The 26,189-nt window shown below is 46.1% G+C and overlaps 2 protein-coding genes across 11 annotated transcripts in view; one reads left to right on the top strand and one right to left on the bottom strand.

Moving 5' to 3' along the window:
• NCOA3 (nuclear receptor coactivator 3) overlaps positions 1-13,483 on the top strand; it is a 128,101-nt gene extending 114,618 nt beyond the window's left edge. For 5 of the 6 annotated variants that reach the window (XM_065922128.1, XM_065922127.1, XM_065922125.1 and 2 more), the window contains 6 exons: positions 4,603-4,896; positions 6,163-6,267; positions 7,774-7,999; positions 8,985-9,159; positions 9,634-9,775; positions 10,080-13,483. In XM_065922128.1, the coding sequence (XP_065778200.1) occupies positions 4,603-4,896; positions 6,163-6,267; positions 7,774-7,999; positions 8,985-9,159; positions 9,634-9,775; positions 10,080-10,091 (954 nt within the window). In that variant the 3' untranslated portion in view covers positions 10,092-13,483. The remainder of the gene's footprint in view (positions 1-4,602; positions 4,897-6,162; positions 6,268-7,773; positions 8,000-8,984; positions 9,160-9,633; positions 9,776-10,079) is intronic. The other variant, XM_065922129.1, reaches the window with a different exon arrangement.
• Positions 13,484-14,111: 628 nt separating this feature from the next.
• SULF2 (sulfatase 2) overlaps positions 14,112-26,189 on the bottom strand; it is a 124,893-nt gene continuing 112,815 nt past the window's right edge. For 4 of the 5 annotated variants that reach the window (XM_065922134.1, XM_065922132.1, XM_065922131.1 and 1 more), the window contains exons 12-21: positions 20,552-20,768; positions 20,352-20,448; positions 19,792-19,886; positions 18,909-18,968; positions 18,317-18,486; positions 17,976-18,118; positions 16,835-16,958; positions 16,189-16,222; positions 15,893-15,946; positions 14,112-14,944 (exon numbers count right to left, since the gene is read on the bottom strand). In XM_065922134.1, the coding sequence (XP_065778206.1) occupies positions 14,914-14,944; positions 15,893-15,946; positions 16,189-16,222; positions 16,835-16,958; positions 17,976-18,118; positions 18,317-18,486; positions 18,909-18,968; positions 19,792-19,886; positions 20,352-20,448; positions 20,552-20,768 (1,025 nt within the window). In that variant the 3' untranslated portion in view covers positions 14,112-14,913. The remainder of the gene's footprint in view (positions 14,945-15,892; positions 15,947-16,188; positions 16,223-16,834; positions 16,959-17,975; positions 18,119-18,316; positions 18,487-18,908; positions 18,969-19,791; positions 19,887-20,351; positions 20,449-20,551; positions 20,769-26,189) is intronic. The other variant, XM_065922135.1, reaches the window with a different exon arrangement.

The following is a 26,189-nucleotide window of genomic DNA, read 5'->3' on the forward strand; positions in this document are numbered from 1 at the left end:
AAGTAACTTTTGAGTGTATGTATAAAACAAGAGAGTAGACTGAATATACTTTGGTAGTCTGTTTTACCTTAAGAAAGTCATCGTCAGTCATCTTTTTTGTTTAGTATATACATCTTTAATGGTCAAATAGTATCCATTTTATTAAACACTATTTAACCAGTTATCTACTGATAAAAATTTAATTGTTTCTAAGTATTGTTATAATTCTGTGAATTACTTACATCTTGTTCAGGGAGGCTGTTTTCTTAGCCAATTTCAAGAGAAGCCGGGTTAGAGTGGTTATTTTAGAGGTTTGTCTACATACTCTCAGGGGGTTTTCTGAATGATTGCATAGCTGCTTTTCTACAGCAGGGTGTGACGACTGCCGTCCGTCGCCCTCACCCAGCACTGCTGGCCCGGCCCACGAAGAGAACCCATGGTGTGAATGAGCACGTGGCTGGACAAGTACTGAACATGATTGTTCTTTCCAGTCCTTCCCAGTCTAATGGCCAACACAGATTCTTATTTTAAATCATATTTATCTGTTTAGCAAGATTGAACATATTTTGTATTTTTTGGCGATTGAGATGTGTTTAATAGTTCCAATGGGTTTTTATTTTGTTGATCTCAAATGGTGCTTTTTGTTTAGCTGTTGATTTGCTTGTTGATTCCCAGGTGGCTCAGCTGGTAAAGAATCCGCCTGCCAAGCGGGAGACCTGGGTTCGATCCTGGGTTGGGAAGACCCCCTGGAGAAGGGAACAGCTACCCACTCCAGTATTGCGGCCTGGAGAATTCATGGCCTTGAGAATTCCTGTAGTCCAAATGGTTGCAAAGAGCTGGACACGGCTGAGCGACTCTCACTTTTCATTTTCCTTTGTTTAACAAATACTTGTCTTTTGTATGCCAGTCAGCCTTTTCTTGGAGCCTGAGGAGCAATAGTGAACAACTTAATTTCCTGCTCCCTGAGCTCAGGCGTGGGACCACGCTGATAGAAGTAGACATGATGAAGGAGAAGTTACGAGGAAAGGCACGTGATGCTATGAGACCCTTTTATTTAAGGAACCTTTTCTTAGGGTGGGGCGGGATGTTAAAATTCCTCTAAAAAGCATGTTTGCAGGATGACGTTAGCAATGTATTGTAAATAGTCTGCCAAGTTTCTTTTAGCAGGAACTTGTTTATAGTTCATTCTTTAGTTTAAAAATGTTTCTGTTTTCAAATCCAGGTTGATGAGATAAGAGATTAACGGGAGACTGATTCGAACAGGAAAGGTCTTTCTGGAGAGATGACATATAAGCTGATATCTGAAGGATGAGAAAGAGCCAGCTAGGCAGACAGCGTAGGGGAAGGATAGTCCAGAGGAAGAACGGCTAACTCAAAGGTGCTTAGCTAGGGAAGAGCTTGCGGGTTCTAGGAAGTGGCTGAGGTTGGTGAGAGCAAAGAGGAGTGTATTAGGAAGCCATGAAAGGATTGTCAGCAGAGTAAGGATGAATCCGGTCTTCCTTTTTTTGTTGTAATTTTTATTTTTTAGCAGAATAATCTGTTTTTAAATTAAAAGTAAAATGATAGAAAAATATGCTTATGGAAGAACCACAGTGCTTTGCCCTACTGGAAGATAGTGAAACTCACCTCTTTATTTTGATAATATTTCTAAGAAATATGCTTACACAGCTATTTCTTTTACCAACTTCATTCTGTCTATTGATTCCTGGATTTGAAAGTTGACTACATGTTTATAGTCCCTTATCTGAACTTGGGTGTCAGATATGCTTTGAAATTGAGGAATTTGGGGATTTTAGAAGGATAGAATTGGTACACTATATATTACAAAATACTCTTTATAAAGTTTCGAGCAGTACTATAATTTTGGGGCAGTAGCCTGTGATCAAACGAGCTAATAATTCTACAGCAAAATACATAGTCACACTAAGTGGGATATTATAGAGATTATATATTGCTTCATACAGGCTCAGGCCAGGTTTTGCTGTAAAATACATTGGGTTTTAATGAAAAATGTTCAGTCTTTTTTTTTTTTTTTTTTTTTTTTTAGAGCTTAAAATTTCTTTTGGAATTTTAGATAAATTGTATATCAGTATTTATATCCTGTTCCTCCAGTAAGCACCCCCACGCCTGTACCCACTGAATACACATAGGCACATACAGTCTCTACCCCCAGTGTAGCTGTGTCAGAAATGCTAAGGTGAAAATAATCTCCTCTTATGAAAACATAGTTCCACAGTGTCTGGCATCCAGTGTTGTCCTTGAGTCATATTCCAGTCTGATTCTACTTTTGTGTGCTACCCGTTTATTCTCTTCGGAATTATTTAGGAAGCTTTTCCCTCTGAAATTCCATGATTCCTTGTCTTGGTATGGGTCTCATTTCATTCATTCTGCTGTGTATTATTAATAGACAGGCAGATATTCCCTTTGGTTTGGGGGCATTTTAAGATATTTCTTCAGTGATTTTAATCTTTTTTTTCCCTGATCTTCCTGGGATGTCTGTTGACATGTTGAGTGTTACATGGGTTTCTGTAATGGCTTTTTATTTTTTTTTTAATCTTCTGTACTTTTAAGTTACTTCCTGTTTGAGTCATTTTGATATTCAAGAATGCAGGATCAGTTGTCTTCACTGAAAGTGACTAACTGGGGGTGGGGAAACTGGCCTTTATTTTAGATCTCCCCAAATTGCAGCATGTTGAGTTGTCATTGCCCCGATCCCCCATACAGAATTTTATAGAGATTTTCTAGAGAAGACTCTTTCTTCCCTAGAAATTTTTAAAATACCTGGTTGCATTTTGGGAGCTGGGATGGGTAGGCAAGTTGATGATCCTGTAGTGCTTAACACGTGCAAATTTTTGGAGGCTTTGTGAGCTGCACAAGGCCAATAAAAAAAAAAAAAATAAATAAAATAAAATTCTAAAATATAAAATTTTACTAGCAATTATAAGGATCTGAGATTCCAAATCTGTTTTCATTCCCTGCCCTGCTCCTGCCCTCTTATGGGCTTGGTGTCCCTGAACCAAGGCCTTGTGGAAGTAGGTGGGAGATACGGCCATTTGGAGCTGGGGGGTTCCCCTGCTCTGTGCTCAGACCCTAAGCAGCCCTTGTCTGGGCGCACCCCTTGACCTTCTGCCGTCCATACTGGAGTGCTGCCCAGCTCCATGGGAGACGTGGACTCAGGCCTCGGGGGCCTTTTCTCTGCCGGTAAATGGTGCCAGGTTTCTCCTTTCTGCCTACCAGGTGCCTAGTCAATTTTTTTATCTTGCCGTCAATATTCTCTCTCTTTTTTTTTTTTGATAAATACTACCATTTAACTTGTTTACTGTCATTTCAGCAGGGTTAGCAAGAGAGACACAGGTGTGTTATATTAGTAGTGTGATTTACTTTGTAAACAGAAATGTTAGATCGCTGTCTAGAAGAGGCACAGAGAAGAGGTGTCTTGGGAAGAGTCATGGCAGTGGACTGATAGGAAGAGAAGCCTATCTGATATGTCACCGAGGAGAAGCTGATACGACTTGGGCTGTGTGTGCACTTGTGTGAGAAGGAGACCGTGAGAAATCAAGGCCCGGCATTTAGTTCTGGGTGCATGATGTTGCTGTGGAGTGAAGATGGAGGGAGAATTGGGCTTTTTTGTTTTTTTCCTGTAGGAAGAACTGTTGATAATCACGCCTTCTGTCCTCTACATGTTAAGTTTGAGATGCCTGGGACATCTGGGTAAAGATGTTGAATGGGCTTCTGTGTGAGCACAGTTAAGAGTCCAAGGCCCTGGAGCTAGAGACAGACACTGGACAGTTGTCACCAGTGGGAGGAATACCACAGTGGGGAAGACAGCAAGAGAAAGAGGGCCTGGGGCAGATGAACTCTTCACAGTCCTCCAGGGAGAGGCCCGAGAGGGGTGAGGTGTGCTTTAGGACGGGACTGGGTGAGGGTGTTGACTGCACACGTGGCGCTCTGTGCTTGAGGATGAGGAGATAAAGCCAACGCAGCACCTGCCTGGCCTTTCCTAACACTGCAGGCTGTCCCCTCCTTTAGAGGGCTTCGTTTTTCTGCTGGTGTTAACTTTGTATGTGTGGTTAGCATGCAGAGAAGTGATACCTGGCACAAACCACTCAATAAACACTTGTTGAATTAATAGGTTTCTTTCTTCTCAGGTACAAATAGTAGTGGACGACTGAATACCTTTAGGTTTTGTTCATGTGGTGACTACACCCTGGGGGACATAAACTGTTGTTGATTTACCTGTCTCTACTAAATTTACCTCTTACCACCTTCAAAAACACTCTTGGGCAGTCATGAGAATTCATTGTTGGTACAGAAATCTTGTTTGGAAGAAACAGTGTTTCTCCAGGTACTCAGTACTTTGTTGATATTTGGCTCAGAAAGTTTTCCAGCGTCTCTCTGTGTGGGACTCTGCGCTCCATGGGCACTAGGACACAGCCATTCAAAGATGGCACGGTCTCTGTTCTCGTGGAATGAGCTTCAGACAGTAAGCTTGATTTCGGGGTTGAAATCCTGCAGCACCCGTCCTCACATACATTGACTTTATTTTTCACCTCTTTTAGTGGGTTTGGTTTCTATTGCTTCCCTTTGTGTACTTCACAGTTCATTTATGTGTTTGATGTTTAGGGACAAGCTTTGGAGCCCAAACAGGACACTTTCCAAGGCCAAGAAGCAGCAGTAATGATGGAGCAGAAGGCAGCATTATATGGGCAGACGTACCCGGCGCAGGGGCCTCCGATGCAAGGAGGCTTTAATCTTCAGGGACAATCACCACCTTTTAACTCGATGATGAATCAGATGAACCAGCAAGGCAGTTTTCCTCTGCAGGGAATGCACCCTCGGGCCAACATCATGAGACCCCGAACAAACACTCCCAAGCAACTTAGAATGCAGCTTCAGCAGAGGCTGCAGGGCCAGCAGGTAACCAGTCACACGCCCATTTCCCTTTGCCGCTTCCTCTTCCGTTTTCAGACTATTCTTCAGCTCCTGCCACTGGCTCTCTGTCCTTCCTCAACTAAAGAAATTCCTTTTGTTTTTATTGCTGTGTAACATTGTATTTGTATGGACAACTCCTTGCTAGGGAGTGGTTGTATTAGAATTGGATACCTTTCTGTAAGAATATTCTACTGTACAGGTTGAAAAATAAAAAGTATCAGGATTGCTCTCAGGGAAGAATAGTGTTTCTTGATGGCTTCTTAGCCTTAGAGATAGACAGTTTTTATTATTAAAATGTCCTTACTATAAATAGACAGGTATTGAAATCTTATTGGCTTCCCTGAGCTCAGTTGGTTAAAGAATCCGCCTGCAATGTGGGAGACCTGGGTTCGATTCCTGGGTTGGGAAGATCCCCTGGAGAAGGGAAAGGCTATCCACTTCAGTATTGTGGTCTGGAGAGTTCCATGGCTGTGTATAGTCCATGGGGTCGCAAAGAGTCGGACACGACTGAGCGACTTGCACTGCACTATGGAACCTGATTGATTTGAGCACTCGCTTTAAAGAACCTCTGCTTTTTAGATATGTTATAAAACTTGAACTCTCTTAATATCTTTTCCCATTGTCCCTTAGTTCGTAACAAATTTTTAGGGATTTAATTGTTTATATTTTTTTGTATCTTGAGTGTGCAGAGTCTTAAATGTGGGGAAACTGAACCACATAAGCAGATGAATGAGCTGAGAATCTAGCAAGCTGAGGACTCTTGCACTGATGTTCCCTAAAGTCAGTGTAGCTACTCAGGAGAGCTGTGTTAATGCATTCACAGGATCCCTTTACTTCTTACAGTTTCTTTCCAGTAAAAAGTACCTAGGAAGAGGCAACAGAAGTAGTTTTCTCCATTGTTACTTTGATCAAATTAAAGCTGTTTTCCCAGTGGCCTAAATTATGACTGAGAAAATTGACTTTGTAAATCCTTTGAGTTCCTGTTGAAGATACTCTTTAAGGTGTAGAATTGCACTTTCACTTTTCTTCCTGATGCTGAACATGAAAGCCTCCTGTGCTGGCCAGGGGCTTTTTAGCACCAACCTTTTTGAAATGTGAGAGTGTCCTGGTTCAGCTTAGCCATAACTTAGCCAGGTTAATGGGTTTAGAGGTGTTGTCACGATCTTGCTGAGTGGTGCTGAGGGTGTAGATAGTTGTTTTGGCCTCATTAATGAGCTCCACTTGCACCCTAACCACCCTGTCTCTCCCCAGTTTTTGAATCAGAGCCGTCAGGCACTTGAAATGAAAATGGAAAACCCCACTGCTGGCGGGGCGGCGGTGATGAGACCCATGATGCAGCCGCAGGTCAACTCCCAGGTGAGGATGCGTCTCTTTGTGCTCAGGGCTTGAATGTTCCGCACAGGACTTGGCCCCTGCTTGACTCTCAGGAAATATTTATTCAACAAAGATAGTGCACAGTCTCAAATTCCTTGTGTAAGAAACCATCCCAGGGTCCTGTCACACTTTTCTTCTTCCCTTCATTTTTTCCTTTTGGTTACTAGGAAGAATCAGAGGAAGAGGTTCGTTTTTTTTTTTTTTTTTTTTTTAAACTACTGATTGGTGTTTTTAAAGTTAATTCCCTTTGTGATCACATGCTATGTTGTGAAACTACTACCACTTACTTTTTAGGGATTGAAAATAATAAATCTGTAAACTTTTCTCTGTTCCTGGATTGTGAAACTACATGCTCACTGGGTAGAATTTGATATAAGAAATCTAAAGAAGAAAAAAAAAATTCATAATCCTGCTCTCCATAACAGTCTTTGAGATCACTGATTTCCCATGGTCGGAGGGATGTTCTTAATGGTCTCTGCCTCCAGCCCAAGCTGGACACTGTATTAAGGCATTTCCATTATGTGCACAAGACTACATGAAAATCCCTTATTGTGGTTTGAAATACTGTTAAAACATCAACAACTGTGAAACGCCTAGTTTTCACTCTCTTAGGCGTGCTTGGAAGTACCAGTACCTATATATTTTCTTGATCATCAGACATTCTGTATCAGCTGAGCTAGGATATTTTCTAAAAAGGTGATTAAGTTTTGCTTTTTGGAAATGATCTCTCCTAGCTGGCAAATCAGCTTCCTTGTTCAGTGCTTTGATGATGTCATCTCCTTACCTTCTCTGTCAGAGATTTGGAGAGACTCTAAGGCCTTCAGAAGTGGATTCCTGCTTCTTTGTGTAAACTGCACTCCTCTGCTTTATTTTTGGCTTCTCTTTTGTTTCTCCCCCTAACAGAATCTTATTCCTGCCCCTTTGCTTTATTTCACAGTTTTTGAGAAGTTTGTCCTCAAATTCTACTCCTAAATATTCTCTCACTTTGAGGACTGTTTTCTAACTATGTTTAAAGCCTGATGACTTGTCTGCTTTCATCCACTGTTGTTGTTTAGTGCTAAGTTGTGTCTGACTCTTTTGGAACCCCACAGACTGTAGCCCGACAGGCTTCACTGTCCATGGGATTTCTCAGGCAAAAATCCTGGAGTGGGTTGCCATTTCCTTCTCCAAGGGATCTTCCCAACCCAGGGATTGAACCTGCTTCTGCTTGGCAGGTGGATTCTTTACCACTGAGCCACCTGGGGAGCTGCTTTTGTCTCCTAGCCCCCAATAATACCGAGGTTCCTGTTCTGCTCCCCCAACACCCACCCCCATACCGAGTCAGAAAGCTGTTACCATAATGAGAATTGGACATTTCCTTTTTTCTAATGATAAAAGCATTGGATGTTTTTCCCTTGATACCTAATGTGTTCTGGGTGCACCATACACGTGAAACTGGCTGACTCTTCTATACGTGTGTAATTGTGTTCTTTTCTCTGGTGTTCGCAGGGTTTCCTTAATGCTCAGATGGTCGCCCAGCGCAGCAGAGAGCTGCTGAGCCATCACTTCCGGCAGCAGAGGGTGGCAATGATGATGCAGCAGCAGCAGCAGCAGCAGACCCAGGCCTTCAGTCCACCCCCGAACGTGACTGCGTCTCCCAGCATGGACGGCGTCCTGGCTGCGCCTGCCGTGCCGCAGGCTCCGCCCCAGCAGTTTCCATACCCACCAAGTTACGGTATGCTCGACAGTGATCATGTCTACCCCCAAGTAACATTCCTGAGGACGTAATATTCACTAGTTGTGTTGTATGTTAAAAACAAATGCTATTCACTCTTCTATTATTTTATAAGAGAAACAGATTAACTAAAAATAGCAGAACAAAACTCTACTTGAATGCACAGGTGATTGTCATTGAGGTAGATGATCGCTCAGTGGCTGAGGTTTCTCCCCCTTGGTCTTGCTTTTTCAGTTCCTCACATCTTAATTTGGAAGAAAGTCTTACTAGGACATCCCCGCCCCATTGCTGAACAGTGAGAGGAAGGCACTGTGTAGGCTTTCTGAGTTCCTTTCCTTGATGGCTTGGGCATATTACTTACACTCATGCCTCTCTGAGGTTCCAGAAACATGAAGGAGTGGGGCTCAAGGAATCTCTTGGGGAGCTGACATTTGAGGGGCATCCCTCGGCCAGGGACAGCAGCCCTGTGCTCTAAAGAGGGATGGAGGGCAGAGGGCCGTGACCTGGTGTCCTTGTGTCCGAAAGCTCACTGGGGTGGCTGCCCTTTGGGGATCCAGGGTGGAGGGCTGTGACCTGGTGCCCCTTGTATCAGAAAGCTTGCTGGGGTGGCTGCCCTTTGGGGGATCCAGATGGGGGAGGGTCTGTGTGGGAAGCTTGTTGCTCTGGTTGTCACCTTGGGGAGAAGCAAGAATTACTGACAGGCAGCATCTATATACCTTATACTTAACCACATTCCCCCACCTTAAAAAAAAAAAGAACCTCAAGTTTCTGTAGAAAGCTGATATTCTAGGGAGGTAGCGTTTGAGCTGGAGAAGGAAATGGCAACTCACTCCAGTGTTCTTGCCTGGAGAATCCCAGGGACGGGGCAGCCTGGTGGGCTAACGTCTGTGGGGTCGCATAAAGTCAAACACGACTGAAGCAACTTAGCAGCAGCAGCAGCAGCGTTTGGACGTTGTAATTTCCTTTTCTTCTTTCTTTTTTAAAGGGATGGGACAACAACCAGATCCAGCCTTTGGTCGAGTGCCTAGTCCTCCCAGTGCAATGATGTCATCAAGAATGGGTCCCTCCCAGAATCCCATGATGCAGCATCCTCAGACCACACCCATGTATCAGTCCTCAGAAATGAAGGGATGGCCGTCAGGAACCCTGGCCAGGAACAGGTGAAGAGCAGGGCCTTCTTTTTTGGCTGTGTCACCAGGCTTGCAGGATCTCAGTTCTCTGATCAGGGATCAAACCCAGGTCCTGTGCAGTGAAAGTGCAGAGTCTGACCACTGGACTGCTGGGAAATTCCTAGAACAGGACTTTCAAAGTCAGCCACTAGAATGTGCCGAAAGTTCAGGCAATTAGTCTCTGTTTTGCAACCAAGCCTGTTTGGATGGGGAGATCCAAAGGCCTGGGCTGATACTAGAGAGTGTTATTCGGCTCATCCGTTCTGAGACATCTTCCTACTGTGTGCATATCCACAAGGGTATGAGCACAGACAACTGTGAAAGAGAGAAGGCAGGCTGTCCAGGTCGTCTCGCTCATGTTCTCTGCTTAAGCACAGCAACACTGACAGAATTGTGGCGATCTCTGTGTGCCTGTCCTCTGTTCTGAAAATGACCCAGGAGGTAACTCCCCACTTTTCTTTCCAGCAGCTTCCCACAGCAGCAGTTTGCCCCCCAGGGGAGCCCTGCAGCGTACAGCGTGGTGCACATGAACGGCAGCAGCGGTCCCCTGGGACAGATGAACGTGAACTCCATGCCCATGGCTGGCTTGCCCATGGGTCCTGATCAGGTGCGGGGTTTGTTCCTTCCCTTTCTTAACATCTTCCCCTGTTCTCTGGAGAGAACCAAAGCCTGAACTATAATGTAAAGGTCCTAGATAGGTTTTTAACTTGGATGTTTAACTTAAAATATATAACCATTGAAAAAACTTTTGGTTTGAAGGCATTGGGCCGTTTGATACTTTGAGAAACCTGGTATCTAAGGACTGAATCAGTCAGCCAGAGCCATGTGGCAAGCCATCCGTGGAGACATAGGGATTCTTTTCTGTTGGACAAAGTGTGTGTTTTACTCATGTTTCTTCTGGTTGCCAACAGAAATATTGCTGACATGTCTACACCATGACCTCCAAGGAAATCACTGTACAAATGGCACTGCGCTAGGATTCCCGGGAGTAGTAAATCATTGTTCTAGGCACCCAGCTTGGAAGAAAGGACCAGCTCCAATCTCCATCAACGGGATTTCAAGTGATGTCATTTGAGCAGGACTGAATTTTAAGCTGAAGTGTGGTATCTACCTGTTTTCTTTCCCTCCTCCTATGTACCATGGTGTTTAAAACAAATATTTTTGGCATTCTGCCTTTTGGGGATATGATTCTGGAGGTACGGAGTGTTACTGATTGCAAACTGTCCTGTGTCACTTTTTTTCTGCTTGGCTGTCCAGAGTCTTTGGAAAAAATGGAGGTGGGGCCAGAGAACATTGGAGAAATCAAGAGATGAGAACATCTGGTTTCTTGATAGTTGCTACAGTACTGGGTGAAGAGTGTGGTCCACTTATGAGGGTTTTTGTCACAGGCTCTGTCTTGTGAAGGTGGCATTTCCAGGTTCTCCTTTAAGGATAGCTCCCACCCTCCTCTTGGTTGTCCTAGGCTTTTTCCTAAATAGGATTTTTATCTGCTCCTAACGTCCTATAATACTTCACCTCCAGGAATTGTCCTTGACGTCAGATGGCTTTGCAGAAGGGAAATGGACAACAGTGTTTAATTGCAGCGGTGGCAGTTTCTCACTTGCTGACGTGCCGCCCAGTGCACTTTATTTAGAAAGTAGTGGATACATGCAATATTCTCTCGGTCTTGAGGAATGGTGAACCACATTCCTAGTTGTTGTCTAAACTTACCTCTTGGACAAGAACTATGATTTTTGTTGTTGTGAAAAGTACTGGTTTCACCCTTTGCCTATATGGTAGAGCAATAATGCTTTTTGAAAATAAACCGCAGAAACCCCAAGGCCAGGTACTGCATTCTGAATCAGAATTTCGCAGTGTTTCTGTGAATAGATTTTCTTTTGTAAATATGACCTTTAAGATTATTGTATGATGTAACATATGTATATATACTTTTTTTTTTTTTTTTGGTAGGCCACAACAACTCATTTTTACAGAGTTTGTGAAGCTAAATATTTAACATTGTCAGTTTCAGTAAGTTCAGTGTGGTGAGGTTACCAACAGAAGTCGTGCCCTGAATTTTGTGGCCTGGGGGAGGGGCCGTGGCCAACAGGTTTTCCTTGCCCCTAGCCTTAGATGCCTCGCTCCTGTTCAGTCTCTTAATCTAAATGCTTTTTAAAGTGATCATTTAAATGTAGGCATTTACATTTTTTAAAAACAATTTCTCTACCAGATTAAGCACTTCGTTAATTTGGGGGGAGAGAACAGATAAGGGGAAATACACTTAAGAAAAAATCAAGAATTTTAAAAGATCAAGCAATTTGATTTCAAAGAAGAATGTTGGATTTTTAGGCAGTCCATAAATAGCAAGTCATGGTATTTTTTTTTTAATTGAACGTGTCATCTTCTCATCCATTTTAGGAGTGCTCTAAGGTTTTGGTTGCTAGGACTTGAATCCCACATTGAGATCTCAGGCGTAGAATGCTTGATGTGTGGTTTCTGGTATCTGCTCAGCTGTCTTGTCCTTCTCCTACTGTGATGTCCCAAGAATCGGAGGAAGTAGCGTCATGGTTGTTTCCTAGAGTTCTGTCTGCAGAGCAGCCATTTTCGTGTGATTCAGAGCCAGGGTCTGACTGGGCGCCTTTGTATTCCCTCTCTCCTCCGCCGCCGCCCCTTTCTGCTGCAGCCACTTGTCAGTTGGGAATAGGGAAGAAAGTCAAGCTTGATTCCCTTTACCTGGCTTACTTTATCAGGTTCAAGCAGTTGAATGAAATGGGGTTTTTAGACTTATCTATGAATTTCATATGTCTGTTAGCCTTGGTGTCATTTCTTAGCAATAACTGAGAGCCAGTTAAAATTTTTTTCACCCGTTTAGGCAATCTTTCTAGGTGTCTTTGAAGGTAAGATCATTTGATTTCTTTGACTTGCGTATGACTAAGTGAAACCTGTATTTCCAGAAACACCACTAAAGTGAATTTGAGTTTCACACTCCCCCACCTGGTTAAAAGTAAATCTAAGACTACAAACCCATTAGCTTCCATCCCAGGGGCCTGCACTTTGCAGATAATGCATCCCCTGGTCTGGAGACCGAGGCAGAGCTGAGTAAGAGTCTCTTTTTAGACACAATTGCATCAGGTATATCTGAACCTTTCTTGAAGTTGCATGTATGTGGGGAGAAATAGAATGGTGCTCTTACCTTTCTTGACTTTTAATTAAAAACTCAGTTTTGGGATTCTTTTTCTCAGTCCATTCTGACTCCAGGCTAAGGGGAAGGCAACACCCCCTTTTTATATGGAAGAAAAGTGAAGTTTATTATTTTATATTTTCTACTTGTTCATTTTATTGGTGCAAATTTAAGATTTTGATTTTCTTTTAATAGATGGCAGTCTTTGAGATAATTTGTTGTTTTTACCTTAATTCCCCTTTTATTTTTTATGGATAATTCTTTGTACTTCTGCTGCCTACCTCTCCTCCGCCCCCCTCCCATCACTTTTTAAACCTTAGTATCTGTTGGGTGAACAGTATAAGTAACGTTTTCATCTGCTTTTAGAATGTGAGATATTTCCAGTACCTACTTTTTTGCTGAATCCAAAGATATATAAATATAAATATATATTTTATAAAGATCAAAATGATATAAAGGAGATAACATTTCTTCCTTTTAAAAAACAAATAGAAATCCATTGTTAATGTTCATATTATGATGCCACTTTTCTAAATCATGCATCTTGATGGAAAGGTGTAAATATCAATCGGCAGGATGCTTAATCAGTATTGAATGTCAGGTGAATTGGGGTGTATAGGGGTGGGCACTACAGAACATAGTTGGCTTGCTGTCCTGTGAGTTCCATGATCCATAGACCGATACAGCTGAAAAGGAAACAGAATGGGTTGCCAGTTACCCACATGCCTGTTCAGTTAGTTCCCTTTTTATTTGCAGAAGCCATGCATTTGTTGGCAAGTGGGAAATTCATAGTAGTAAAGCCGCTCGGACAGATGAACTGTCCCCTTCTGCGGAAGAGCAGGAGCTGCTGTTCAGCTCCAAGGCAGACTGTGTAATCATGAGCAGGGTGTTTTCTTTCTCTCTCTCTTTTGAAAAAGATGGAAATGTCATTCTGAGAGCAAGATTTAAATTCTCAGGAATTGACTTACAGTATTGAGAATGAATTCACTTTAAAACAGGTTTACATTAAATGTTTGTAAAAAATAAAAATCATGCTTTACACTGCAGAGAATTCAAACCACATGGGCTAACTTATGAGACAGTTGAGTGGTAAGCTATGACTCCTTTGATCATTTTGGACATCATTGTAAATAAAGGTTTCTATTTAAAATTGAAGGCCAAGAGTGTGCCGCCTTGTTTTTTTTTAAATCCCAGTTGAATTGAGGTTAAAATATAAGAAACTGTGTTTCAGATAATGGATAAAGGTTTCTGTGAGGTAATCTTGCAAAGCATGGCCCTCTTCTTACACACAAGGTAAGTGCTTAGGGGTCACATGTTAGGGAGAAGTGTGCAGAGCCAGGTGAAGTTCCTCTTCCCCCTCCTCCCAGTCTAGTGTTTCCACAGCTGCCTTTACTGGTCGGACTGCCTGGTACATGGAGAAGGGCTGGCTAAGGTGAGTAGTTTTGCCGTTGGTCTTTATGTTTACAAAGTGTGATCCTAGAGCTGGTGTGATATGAGACTTATCTTGAAGGTTCCCAAAGTATGGTAAATTCTAGCCAGCTTATAACCACATATAGCCCTTTTAAAAAAAAACATCTAAACCCAAGGTGTCGCCTCTTCCAAAAAGGTGTTGATTGGTAGTATCTCAAATGCTTTTCTTTTTAAAAACAAAAAAACCAAACACACCAAAAAAAAAACCGCCCAAGAAATGGCCTTTTAGAAAAATGTCAAAGGTTACCTCATACCAACTGCTGGTCACTGGCTGGGGTTTTCAACATTGTATGACAATACGTAGACTACAAAATTTCTTTACAAATACAATCTTGTTAAAACTCGGGACATACATCAACTTCCTGTCTTTGCAGGACTTTAAAAAACATCAGTTCTGGGACAGATAACAAAGGAATCCTGGGAGAAATGGCATCTGGTCAGGAAGAGGAATGTCCACAACTGCACGGGGTTTTCTTTTACACGGGCCACACCATTTATTAACACCACCACTCCTGAAAATTGGGTTTTCTTATTAGATTCCCCTAGAAGTTTTCCGAGCTGGTTACATGTAAATAGTCACATATATACATTGAAGTCACTGTCTTCAGAGGCAGCCAGGGTTATAGGGCGATATAGAAATTCGTGTCTTTTTGTGCTATTGACTCATTGTCAAACTTGGTGCACCATTTCCTGCCTCTGTCCTGCTCCTTCTTTGTGACGAACCAAAAGAATAAGAGGATCTAAAACAGGGTGGCTCTTTCCCTGTGATTTAAAAAAATTCCAGTGACTTTCGCCCTTGGGGGAAATTTCCAAGAAAATCTCTCTGTTCTTCTTCCCTTTTGAGCCCCTCAGAGAGGGTTAGTGGTGACTTTCTGATATGAAAATGCGTTTTGTGCAGCTGGTGAGGTATAATCCAAAGCAAAAGCAGGGACAAGCATGGACTTCCGGAAGTCTCACTGCTCCCGTTGGTTCTCGTCCAGAATCTGCCGCATTGACTGAAGGCGGGTTCCGTGTGTCTCGGCCTCCTGGCTAACAGCACAGGTCTGCTGGAAATCATTCAGGGTTTTTCATTGTACAGGTAACGCCTCTGTTTTTGGAGGTCCAGCTCGTGCTTCTTAACCTTCCCAGCCTTCCCACAGCTGTCCCCTGTAGAACAAAGCAGACAATGTATCACGCTGTTTAAGGATTTCTTAATCGGCCCTACAGCTGAGTCAGCTTTGCTTCAAGGATGTGGCTGCTGAGAAGGAATTAATTCCAGATCCCTCAGACAGGACTTGCTGTTATCTCATCGCCTAGATTCTCAGTTGTTGGCTCACACCTAGTGACTGGCAAAGATGACATTTAAGGATCTGGAAAGGATGGTGGCTAAGGAATGTGAGAAGTACTTTGATTCTCCTTGCACCAAAGAAATGCTTAATTGGCCCATTATTATTTTCCTGTTAAAGCCAAACAGACTTATATGCATATAATGATAGAAAAATGAGGAGGCCGGAGGTTACAAATGGCAGCTCACCACAGGGGTGATTAGCCTGCATGCTAACTTCACATCAGATTAGTTGCCACCATTAACAAATTATTGTTATGTGTCTGCACTTCTGCATTTTCTCAATGAGTCAGAAGTTTCAAATTGCATCCCATTCTGTTCTCTTATAAAGCAGAGTGACTTCTCCAGGTTGCCACAGCCTTCTGGCCCCTCACAGCTTCTGCTGACCCTAGTGTGGGTGAACTCGTAGCATGGGTGTTCTGGAAACCATTTAATGAGGTCACCTTGCTGCTGACACTATGGACCAGGGAGCAGCTCGGCAGCCACAGCCTTCAAGATGCCTGGTACTCAGCCGACTGACACGCTTCTGAGCCTCTCAAGGGAGGCCTTGCGCTTCCAAAGCAGAGATGATGATGTGGAGAACAACAAGTATTGATCTAGTACATGCAGTGTATCCAAGTAGATTATTTTACTGGAAAGACTGACACGGCTGCTTCCTGTCTTACGGGAACAGATGAGAGGAATGAGAAAGGGCATGCATGGGGAATAGCCTCTGCAAAGCAAACCGGGTCAGACCAGCTCTCTAGTGGTAAACTGATTCCTCAACTCACAGTGATTTGGAAGAAGGTCTCTTCATTTCTGGCCACTTTCGACGCTGAAACTGCCTAAGTTTTCAAGTGTCAAAAGGAGAAAGAGTATTAACCATCACCAAGAAAGAAAAAGTGACCCCCAGAGAACTACACGAAGAAGGCCTTTTAGAGGACAGCTCTTGCCAGAGGGTGAGCCAGGCCCTGGCAGACCAGAGATAGGGCAGCACCCCAACCTCACACGTGCAACCTCTGAGGTTAGACTACAGGACGGGTCACCATACAGGGCAGCTCTCAGGCTTTAAAAGCAAAAGCAGTACCTGTATTGCTCATAGCTTCCTCCATCTTTCAGTCCTAAAGGAGAGAGAAACATACAACATGGAAACAAAATTTTAGGGCAACAGTGGCACCAGCAAGGACAAACTTTATAACTGTCTCTCTTCTTTTTACAAACAGTGTTTTGGTCCCAAGCCCATGATGCTGTAGTGGCCCCTGCACAGAGGGGCCTGAATTCCCAGCAGTCCCCAAGACTGTTGGTCACGCACACTGTGAGGGCCTCCTCTTCACTTTCAGGCTCCTGTCACAGACGTTCAGCACTAACCTTGGTCATTCATGGTGGGGGGCCCAGGTGTGGGCATGAACACCTGTGCTACCGAGGACAGACAGTGGGGAGAGCCCAGCTGTGGGCTCTGGACCCAGTCCCGTCACTCATCACTAAACGAGGACATGCAGAGTTACCTCAGAGGGTCGTCAGAACGCCTGTCAGTTAATGCCTGGAAAACACTCAGCACTCTGGCGGGCACACAGTGATACATCTAAGTGGTGGCATTCATCATAAAAGTAGCACACGGCCGGTGGATGTGAGAGAATTCACCAGCTCCTGGTGATTCTGAGTTCACTCTTCAGATGGGCCCTCCTCAAGCCCCTCCTGTGGTCACCCGTTTCCACCCTGGGGCACCTGCTCACCCAGGTCCATGTTCCGGGTCCGGGGGTTACACTGCTTGTAACCCTTGCAGCTCCTCAGTTCCATGAGCTGCACATGTAGCTGATTGAGGACATCCCTGTCCAGGGTGTTCACTGCATTCATCAACTGGTTGGAAAAAAGGTAGGTTATCAATAAGATGAGGATGAAAGGCCCCCCACCCTCTTCTACCAACCAGGGGGCCTGATTTGGGCAGGTGGGGAGTATGTGGTTGGTAAGGGGTGGTGACATCTACCTCCACAAGTGCTGGGGTTTGGGACAGTTGCCTATAGCCCCATGTGCATGAAATCTCAAAAACCACCATGTATTTCACATTGAACTCCTGGAACCACCGGTCAGCAAATGTACCAAGCCTGGAAAGAAGCCCTTCCCAGCCTCTGAGGTCCTCTTGACGGGAAGGCAGCTATTTGGCAAAGGTCTGTGTGAGTGTCCTGGTCCAGGTACTGCTGTGACCCACTAACCCACCAGCTCAGTCAACCCCTTTTGTAAAATACAGGGATGCCCAGTGGCCTACATGGTGATTAATAGCAAGACAAGACAGTCGAGTTGCTGGCATTTACAAAAGGGTATAAAAAAAACTGCTTTCGGGCTTTTCTGTGTAAGACTGGACAGTGCCAAGGCCACGCTACTGAGAATCTCTATGCTGAAGCTGGGTCATGACCATGTTTTATAAGGGACAGGCAGGTTCTGCTCACCAGGCTCTCTGGCTGCTTCAGTTCCGTGCGTGTTCAGATGGGTTAATATATGGAAGCGTGCAGAGTAAGGGCTGCCTGATTGTTAGTTAGGCCTATGGTCTACAGGGTTTGGCCTGACCCTAAGGACCCCTGAAGCTCCAGGTTCTAGGCGTTCCCCAAGATCCCACAAAGCCTGCTGTAATGGTCCCAAGTGGGTAAGTTGGAGGAAGGAGGCCATGGGTGATCAGTCAGTAGACTGTGGATTTGGGAGGATGCAGGCAGGCAGGGTGGGTGGCACCCTGAGCCCCAGCCCTCCTGGTGGCTTCTCCTCACTTCTGTCTTAGGGACTCCGTGGGACTTGGAAAACCTGTCGGTCATTTCCGCTGGCCACCTACCTGGCAGGGCCTGTAGTACCCCACGGCCCCCTTTCTCCAGCCTGTGTTGTCTGTACCTGGTAGGGGTCTGTGTTGAGATCGAAGTACTCCAGGAAGCCGGTCGCGAATTCACAGAAGAGGAAATTGTGGGTTTCGTTGATGGTCCTCATGCACCAGTACGTGTTGTTGTTGGCGCTGGTGCAGGCGCAGAAAGGCCCCACTGCCAGGGAAAAGCGTGAGCCCTGAGCTGAGGAAGCCTGGCCGCCAGCCCCTTCCTGTCCTGCCTGAGGTTGCCGGGGGACCTGTTTCTGAAAGACCCGCAGGGTCTGGCCGGAAGCACTCCCAAGCTGGGGGGATGGGGGGATCCTGGGACCCTGGGGAGGACCCCCCCTCCCCGCCCCGGGCGCAGCCGGCTCACACGTCCAGAGGGGCGCCGTCTGCCAGTGCTGGTTGTCGTGGGTGAAGCACGTGAGGCCCGGCATGCTGCATGTGTCGTTGTTCTGCAGGCGCTTGAGCAGCTTGCGGAGTTTCTTCTTGCGCTTCTGCTCCCGTAGCAGCCACACCTTGTCCTTCTCCTGCAGACCCTTCCTAGGGGCACATAGGGCCGCACCCCTCACACCTCCCCCGGCCCCACGTGGGAGTTTTTTCCTGCCCCGGGAGTTGTGGGCCCGGTCCTGTAGACTTCCCAAAGGGCCTTCCAAATCCTACTGCCGGTGCGGGGCAGGGCTGGAGCCAGATAAGACTCCTGTCATCCTGCATTAGCTCCCAAAGCAGCGCAGGGGTGGATGGTATCAGATGGCTGGGCCTCCTGCTCGCACCGCCTCTCTGGGGCCTGTGTCTGGCCCTGCCCTGCCATAACCCGCTCTGCCCACAGGGGGCGCCAGGAGCCAGGTTTAGGGTTGATCTGGGAGTCGGGGCTCTGCAGGGCCTGCTGCGTCTCCCCAGGGAAGGCCAGGACTTGCTTGTCCTTATTTGATTCAGCTTCAGGGAGGGCCTGCAGCTGCCCTTACCTGAAAGGATGCAGGCTGGAGCCTTTGTGCTTGAGGCGGCCTTTGTGCTGGGCGTGGTAACTGCAACAGACCCCCCCCAGCTTTCAGACACTGTGCCCAGGGCCACCCTAATGGGTGGCTGCAAACTGTGCTTCTCTGGGACCCGTTTCTCCTGGGCCATGGTGGGGAGATACCATCCCTTGGTATCTGGCTCCTTGCCCCATGCGTGAGCTGGGAGACCCTGGCTGAAGGCCTTGGCCAGACACAGAATGTCAGGGTAGGTGTAAGTTAACCAAGCTGGAAGGCTGGACCTGGCTCCAGGTGGGTTGCCTCCAGTTCCCCTGCTCGCCCAGCTTATGCTTGGTCAGGGCCAGCCCTGGGGAAACCCGGAGTGTGTAAGCCCTTTCTGGAAAGGCAGCAGGGACTGTAGTAGCCACTAGCCACCTGGGGCTATTTCAGTTTTAATTAGCGATTCAGTCTTCAGTTACAGTGGCTGCCGTTCAGAGCTCTATAATCACAGGTGGTAGCTTGGCCGTCACCAAACTGGACAGGTACAGCCCCTTCCTTCACCACAGAGGTGTGGTTGGACAGCGCTGCTTGTGAGTTCCAACCCTTGCACTGGGGATTCCCTGATCTGGTAATGTGGGTCCCAGGCCAGGTGGGCTGTTCCTGGAAGGGCTTGTCAGTGGAGGCACGTTTCCGTCTGGGAAACTGGCTCCACAGTCAGGAGCTGCCTGAACTCTGGATGTCTGGCTGGTACCTGAGAGGTGGTGACAATGAGGATGTGCATTATTTCTGGTTACTGTTATCGTGTTTAAGCAAGGGATATAAAAATAATGAAAGAAGTCACAGGGGATGCTGTGTCCCTAGGAGGGATCCTGCAAGGGCTCTAGGGGCCTCCCACCTGATTTTGTGACAGTCACATTCTTCTGGCCGCTTTCTCTTCAGGTGACCTCGGACTTCCCTTAGGTTCTTGATTTTGTTCTGCAGGGTCTCGATCTGAAGGAGGAAGCAGAAGACGAGGCCGTGAGACTCTCGGGGGCCGGGTAAGAAGGGCCGGCCTGGCAGGGCCCCCAGTCACTGCCCGTGTCCGTGGTTTCTGAGCTGGGTCCTTGGTTCCACTGGCTGAAGGAACCAAAGGTCATTCTCCTGTCTGGTCCTGCCTGTGAACCAGCTGAGCCCTTGGGGGACTTGAAGGTCTCCCCCCAGGCTTGCTCGAAGGAAGGGCTGAGTGTGGAGTAAGCATCTTGTACATCACAGAGGGGTGTGGCACGGTCGCGTGGTCCTTCCCTGCCCCTCGTCCCCCAGCAGGAGCTGTCTGAGGCCAGGACCGACGCTGCCGGCCCTGGTGAGGATCCTGCGGGGCCTCCGTCCCCTGGGCCCGGCCTCCCTGCCTCCTCCTCTGGCCAGTGGCCCCGCTGAGCTCGAGGTGGCGAGAAGCCTCCCAGCGCAGACTCCCTTCACCTCGTGGTCGATGTGCAGCTTGTGGTCCTTCCAGGCCTGCAGGGACTTGTACAGGTCCAGGTCACACTGGACTGTGTCGTTCTCCAGGATGTAGCACCTGTTCAAGAGAAGGGGTCTCGTGGGGCCCTTGGGGGGGGAGGGCTGTGTGCGCCCCCGCTGAGGACCCAGCCCACCTCCTTGATCCCTGCCTGGACTCTCACCGATGTGTGACTTTAATGGGGTTAGGGGCCGAGTAGTCCGGGAGGCCCCCAGTGCCACTGAAGTCCCCGCCGTCCCTGTCCTCTCGGTCCTCAGGGGCTCCTGGCCAGTGCCGCTTAGTGAGGTTGCGGGGCTGGGATGCGTTGTCCGGGCTGACGTGGTGCCCCCTGACGGCCACCGAGCGGATGGAGCGATTCCGAGCGTAGCTGGCCTTGTACTCTGTGGGCATCAGGGGGGAGGCTGGGGAGGCGGGCCAGGCTCCCCGGGCAGCGGACCCTTGATTTAGACGGGGCAGCACTCCCAAGCTGGGGGCTCAGGAAAGCTGGCTTTAGATCTCACTGAAAGGATCTAGGTGATTCAGCTGGGGAAACTGACATCCTAGAGCTGAGGAGGAACTGGCCTGAAATAAATCTCAAGGAAAAACTGTGCATAGATGAACATCTGGGATGTCCATGAGGTGGAGAATTCAGACACTAACTGAAAAGTGTCTACACCCCCATGTTCACTGCAGCATTATTCACAAGAGCCGAGATACAGGAACAGTCTAAGTGCCCATTGATGGATGCACTCAAAATGGAACATTACTCGGCCATAAAAGAGGAGGAAATCTTGCTGTTTGTGACACCAGAGGTAGACCTTGAGGGGGCTGTGCTAAGTGAAATAGTCAGAAAAAGACAAGACAGTGCGTGATCTCACTTACCTGTGGTATCTCCAGCCAACCAAGCTCACAGATACAGAGAACAGATCAGGGGTTGCTGAGGCAGAGGGGAGGGTGGGGGAAAGTGTCAGAAGGGTATTAACAAACTTGCAGTTATAAAAGTCCGTCCTGGGGATGAGTGGACAGTGCAGCAACCAGAGTTGTTAATACTGAGCTGCATCTTTGAAAGTTTGCTGGAAGAATAGATCTTCAAAAATATTTTTTTGTGACTGTGTTAAGTGGACTTTTGGGGTGATCATTTCACAGTATATACAGACATCAAATTGTGACATCGTACACCTGAACTAATGTAATATGTGAATTTACACCACAATAAATCCTCAGAAAACAAAACCAAGAAAAAAAATCCCACCAAACCATTCATTTGAACTGGACCAAAAAAAAGAGCCAAGCAGCACATTCCCCCAGATTGAAGAGGGAGGCATTGGGGAGGTGTCTGGTCTTGGATGCTCTCTTCGGGGAGGGCAGTGAGGTGCAGCTGAGAAGTGTTTTTTTCCTAAGCTCTAAGTCACCTGTGGGAAACTGAGGACATGCAGGTCCTAGGACTCAGAGCAGGCCGTCCCAAGACAACACAATGGCATACTGATTATTTTGAATTCAACATAGCCAGTGGGGGAAAAAATGGTATTAGAAAATGCTTGGACTCTCTTTCCCTTACACATGAGAACACCTCCCAGGCCTCCTGCAAATGACTAGGAGGAATCTTGGCTGGAGGCTGATAGTCGGGGTGTGATAAGAGTGATATGCTAGGCCTTTCTCCCTAAAGTCAGTTGGTCTAAGGTTGAATTCTGTACTTGGAAGGAAAGCATCCCAAAGCCTTTTTGAACATTTCATGCAAATTTTTCAAAGGCACAGTGCCCTTAGCTCAGAAGCTCCAGTGTATAGAAAGCTCTTCAAGTCTGGTCTAGTGGCAAAGCGTATCCCTGACACTAGAAAGCAAATTCACAATAGTGTGGTTGGTTGGTCTAGGCCACCGCTTAGTGTAATAATGAAAGCTGGAGCTCAGTTCTTTGCGAATAGTTTTCAGAAATGCAGGGGAAAAATGAGTTGAAAGCAATAATTCTTGGTTTGCAATATGAACCTTTAGAAAAACAAAAGCATCACACCTATGGTCAGTGAATCTTCGACAGAGGAGGCAAGGATATACAATGGAGGAAAGACAGTCTTTTAGCAAGGGGCGTTGGGAAAGCTGGACAGCCTCACGTAAATAAGCGAAGTTAGCGCACAGCCTCACACCATACACGAAGATAAACTCAAAACGGCTCAGAGACTTAAACACAGGACACGACACCATCAAACCTCTGCAGGAGCGCGTAGGCGAAACATCTCTGATACAAATCGTACCAAGGTCATCTTAGGTCAGTCTCAAGGCAATAAAAATGAAAAGCAAAGGCGGCCTAATCAAACTTGTTACAAGCTTTTGCGCTGCAAAGAAAACCATAAAAAGACAGCCTAGCAACTGGGAGAAAATATTTGCAAACGATGCTACCAATGACAAGGATTAATTTCCAAGGTATATAAGCAGCTCATACAACTCAATAACAAGAAAAGCATCCCATCAAAAAAACGGGCAGAAGACCTAAATAGACATTTCTCCAAAGAGGAAGCACAGATTTTTTTCATACACATGAAAAAAATGCTCAACATCACTAATTATTATTAGAGAAAATTAAAACTACAATGAAGTATCACCTCACACCAGTCAGAATGGCTATTGTTAAAAAGTCTACAAATAACAAATGCTGGACAGGGTGTGGGGAAAGGGAACTCTCCTACACTGCTAGTGGGAATGTAAATTGGTGCAGCCACTATGAAAAACAGTATGGAGATTCCTTAAAAAACTAGAGTTGCAATCCTATGCCTGGATGTGTATCTTGAGAAAACTTGAAAAGATACACGCACCCCAATGTTGATAAGCACTGTTTACAGTAGCCGAGACATGGAAGAAACCTAGATGTCCATGAACAGATGGATAAAGAATAGGTGAGATTTTATACCTACACACAACGGAATATTACTCAGCCATAAAAAGAATGAAACAATGTCCTTTGCAGCAACATGGTTGGACCTAGAGATTATCACATTAAGTGAAGACAGATCCCGTATGATGTCACTTATATGTGGAATCTAAAATAAGGCACAAATGAACTTATTTATGAGACAGACTCGCAGACATAGAAAGCAAACTTAAGGTTACCAAAGGGGAAAGGGAGTGGGGGAATGGATAAGTTAAAAGTTCAGGATTAGCAAATATAGACTACTATATGTGAAACAGATAAGGTCCTACTGGATAGCACAGGGAACTACATTCAATATCCTGTAATAGCCCATAGGAGAAAAGAATATGAAATACATCCATAAAACTGAATCACTGTGTTGTACACAACAGTGTTTACACAACAGTGTAAATCAACTATACTCCGGTTTAAAAACTAGAAAACAAAAGCATGACCCTGAGAGAACTCCAGGCTCACTCAGAGCTCTTCCTGTTTGCCTCCAGACAACTGCAGATGTTAAAAGAAATCGGGACAATGGAAGAGACATTTGTCCTACACTCGAGAAAGTTTAAGGATGAACCCCCCTGGGCCCCAGCACACCCAGAAGGTTCATTCTTCTTCTGAGGGACAGTTCTCCCTCACATGGGGTCAGCCAGTCCTCAGTTACACCCTGGAGGCTCCCATGGACTTAAAACAGAGGATTGGGTATTGATTTCTTAAGCAGCACTGGTGTGCTTTTCTCTACCTGTCACTTCTGATTTTTATCCAAGCAGCCAGTCTCTGGACAACTTACTGCATTAGCCACATCTCAGGCCACCCTGGTGTCTTTCAGGGCCTCTTAATACCCATCCTACCTAATTTCCAACTGCTTACCAGCAAACCTTCTCAGTGGAGATTTGTTATTTAATGACGCTCATAATGAGAAAGGTGTTTTTATTTACTTGCCCTTGGACCAAGACCCAAATTCCCCATTTTTCTTATTAGGAACTCATGCTGCTTTAGATTCCTCAGAAGAGGATGAGTCTTCACCAGATATGCAAGTGGTCCTTGGGTCACACATGCTAATGAAGTGGACTCCCATGAAGTGCTGAGCCTGTACGCATGACCCAGATCTCTGCAGAGATGCAGAGTGAGGAATGAACCCTGCGACCGACTGTCTGATCTTAGATCTAGCTGTGCTTGTCTTTACTTCCCCACCCTGTCATTCTTCAATCTCACCAGTCATGAAAGAAGGGAAATGTGGTTCAGATGGGAACCGAACCTCTGGATTTGTGTAAGACCTAAGAACCAAAAATTCTTGTAATTCCCAGGCACCCTGGTGTTCTTAAGTCAGCTGTTTCCCTCACCTCCACTCCTGCTGACCCAGCCTGGCTTAAGGTGACTGAGCTCTGGTCAGCTTCCTCTTCACTCCCACGCACCTGATTCACAGCTTCTCTTTACATATTTACGTTTCAAGGAAGACAGGTCACAAGGACTGGCATGGCCTTGGGGAAGAAGTTTTCCTCTCCCCTCCTAGGTTCTTCTGGCTGGCCTAAGAATTAAGTTGCCGTGAGAGAGACGGTAATAGAAAATCAAACAAAAGTTTAATAACATGTATCCGTGGGCAAGACCCAGAAAAACCTGGAAGCTGTCACCTGAAATACACCCTCAGCCAATGAGGATGTCGAAGGTGGGGAGAGCCAGTCCTGAGAGGTGACCAGGAAAACAGCAGTAAACAGGGTCACTGTGACACAGATGTGAGCTCTTGCCATCTCCAAGGAGAAAAGGTTGTAGAGATTTCATCAGCCTCCTCTTCCAAGGACAGAGGGCGACATCATTACAAATGGAGATCTCCCTTACAAACATCAATGTTTCTGGCAAAAAAAACTCCTCCCACATGACTTGCAGTTTCCTCCCCGTGTCTACTGTTTCCTAGAAAACAACCTGCTCAAAATAATAGGTCAAAGAGACATAGTTTAGGGTAGCAAATTCTGCTCCTCTACAAAGCTTTAAATTCGTTCTGTCCAGGGACTTCCCTGGTGGTCCAGTGGTTGAGACTCCATGCTCCCAATGCAGGGGGCACAGATCGATCGCTGGTCAGGGAACTAGACCTACATGCTGCAATTAAAAAAAAGGTCCAAAAAAAAAAAAAAAAAGGTCCAGCACACCCAAATAAATAAAAATAAATATTATAAATAAGTTTTGGCCACATCTGCAGCTCCTGGCTGCCTGATGGTGATAAGGGTTACCAGCTATACACAGCTATGAAGACAGCAGGATTGCTGCAGGCATCTAGGGCAGCCTTTTGCCTCAGTTAAGTCCTGCCCACATTCCTCATGCCAATTAGACTCTACGGCACTAGCTACTCCCCCACGCCCCAAGCTTACTGCATGTCCACAGTGACTACAAAGCTAGCACTCTAACTGCAGGCTCCTCCATTCATCTCTGTTTTCCATGCTGTGTATGCTAGCTTACAAGTTTAGTGGGTGTAACACTTCTTATGTGGCGAGGGACAACCTGTGGGCAGGCTCTTAACTGGTGCGGAGAGGGCACCTTCACAAGGAGATTTATTTCCCACTTTCATGGGGGGAGAGCAGAGTGTGTATGTGCCCCCATTTGTCTTTTAACCCATCACCTTCCACGGTTAACACCCTAAATCCGGCTCCTTCACCCTCCCCCCTGATGGTGGAGAGCACCACTCCGTGCCACACGGGAGCCTCGCAACTACGGGAATGGTCCCAAAGCCATGAGATGCTCTCTCAGGCATCCCTCCAGACTTCCTTCGATTTTGTGATGCTCCCCCGTAAACGGAATTTGCAGGGAAACATAGTCACTGGTGATGCTGTGTTTCCCCCACGTGAACGACTTGAGGCATATATTCTGTGTCCACTGTGAGACCAGCCCACGCAGTCAGATTCATCGCTCTTTCTGGAGCGTGCACACGAG

Source organism: Muntiacus reevesi, chromosome 2 (assembly GCF_963930625.1).
Source record: "Muntiacus reevesi chromosome 2, mMunRee1.1, whole genome shotgun sequence".
NCBI classification, from domain to species: Eukaryota; Metazoa; Chordata; class Mammalia; order Artiodactyla; family Cervidae; genus Muntiacus; species Muntiacus reevesi.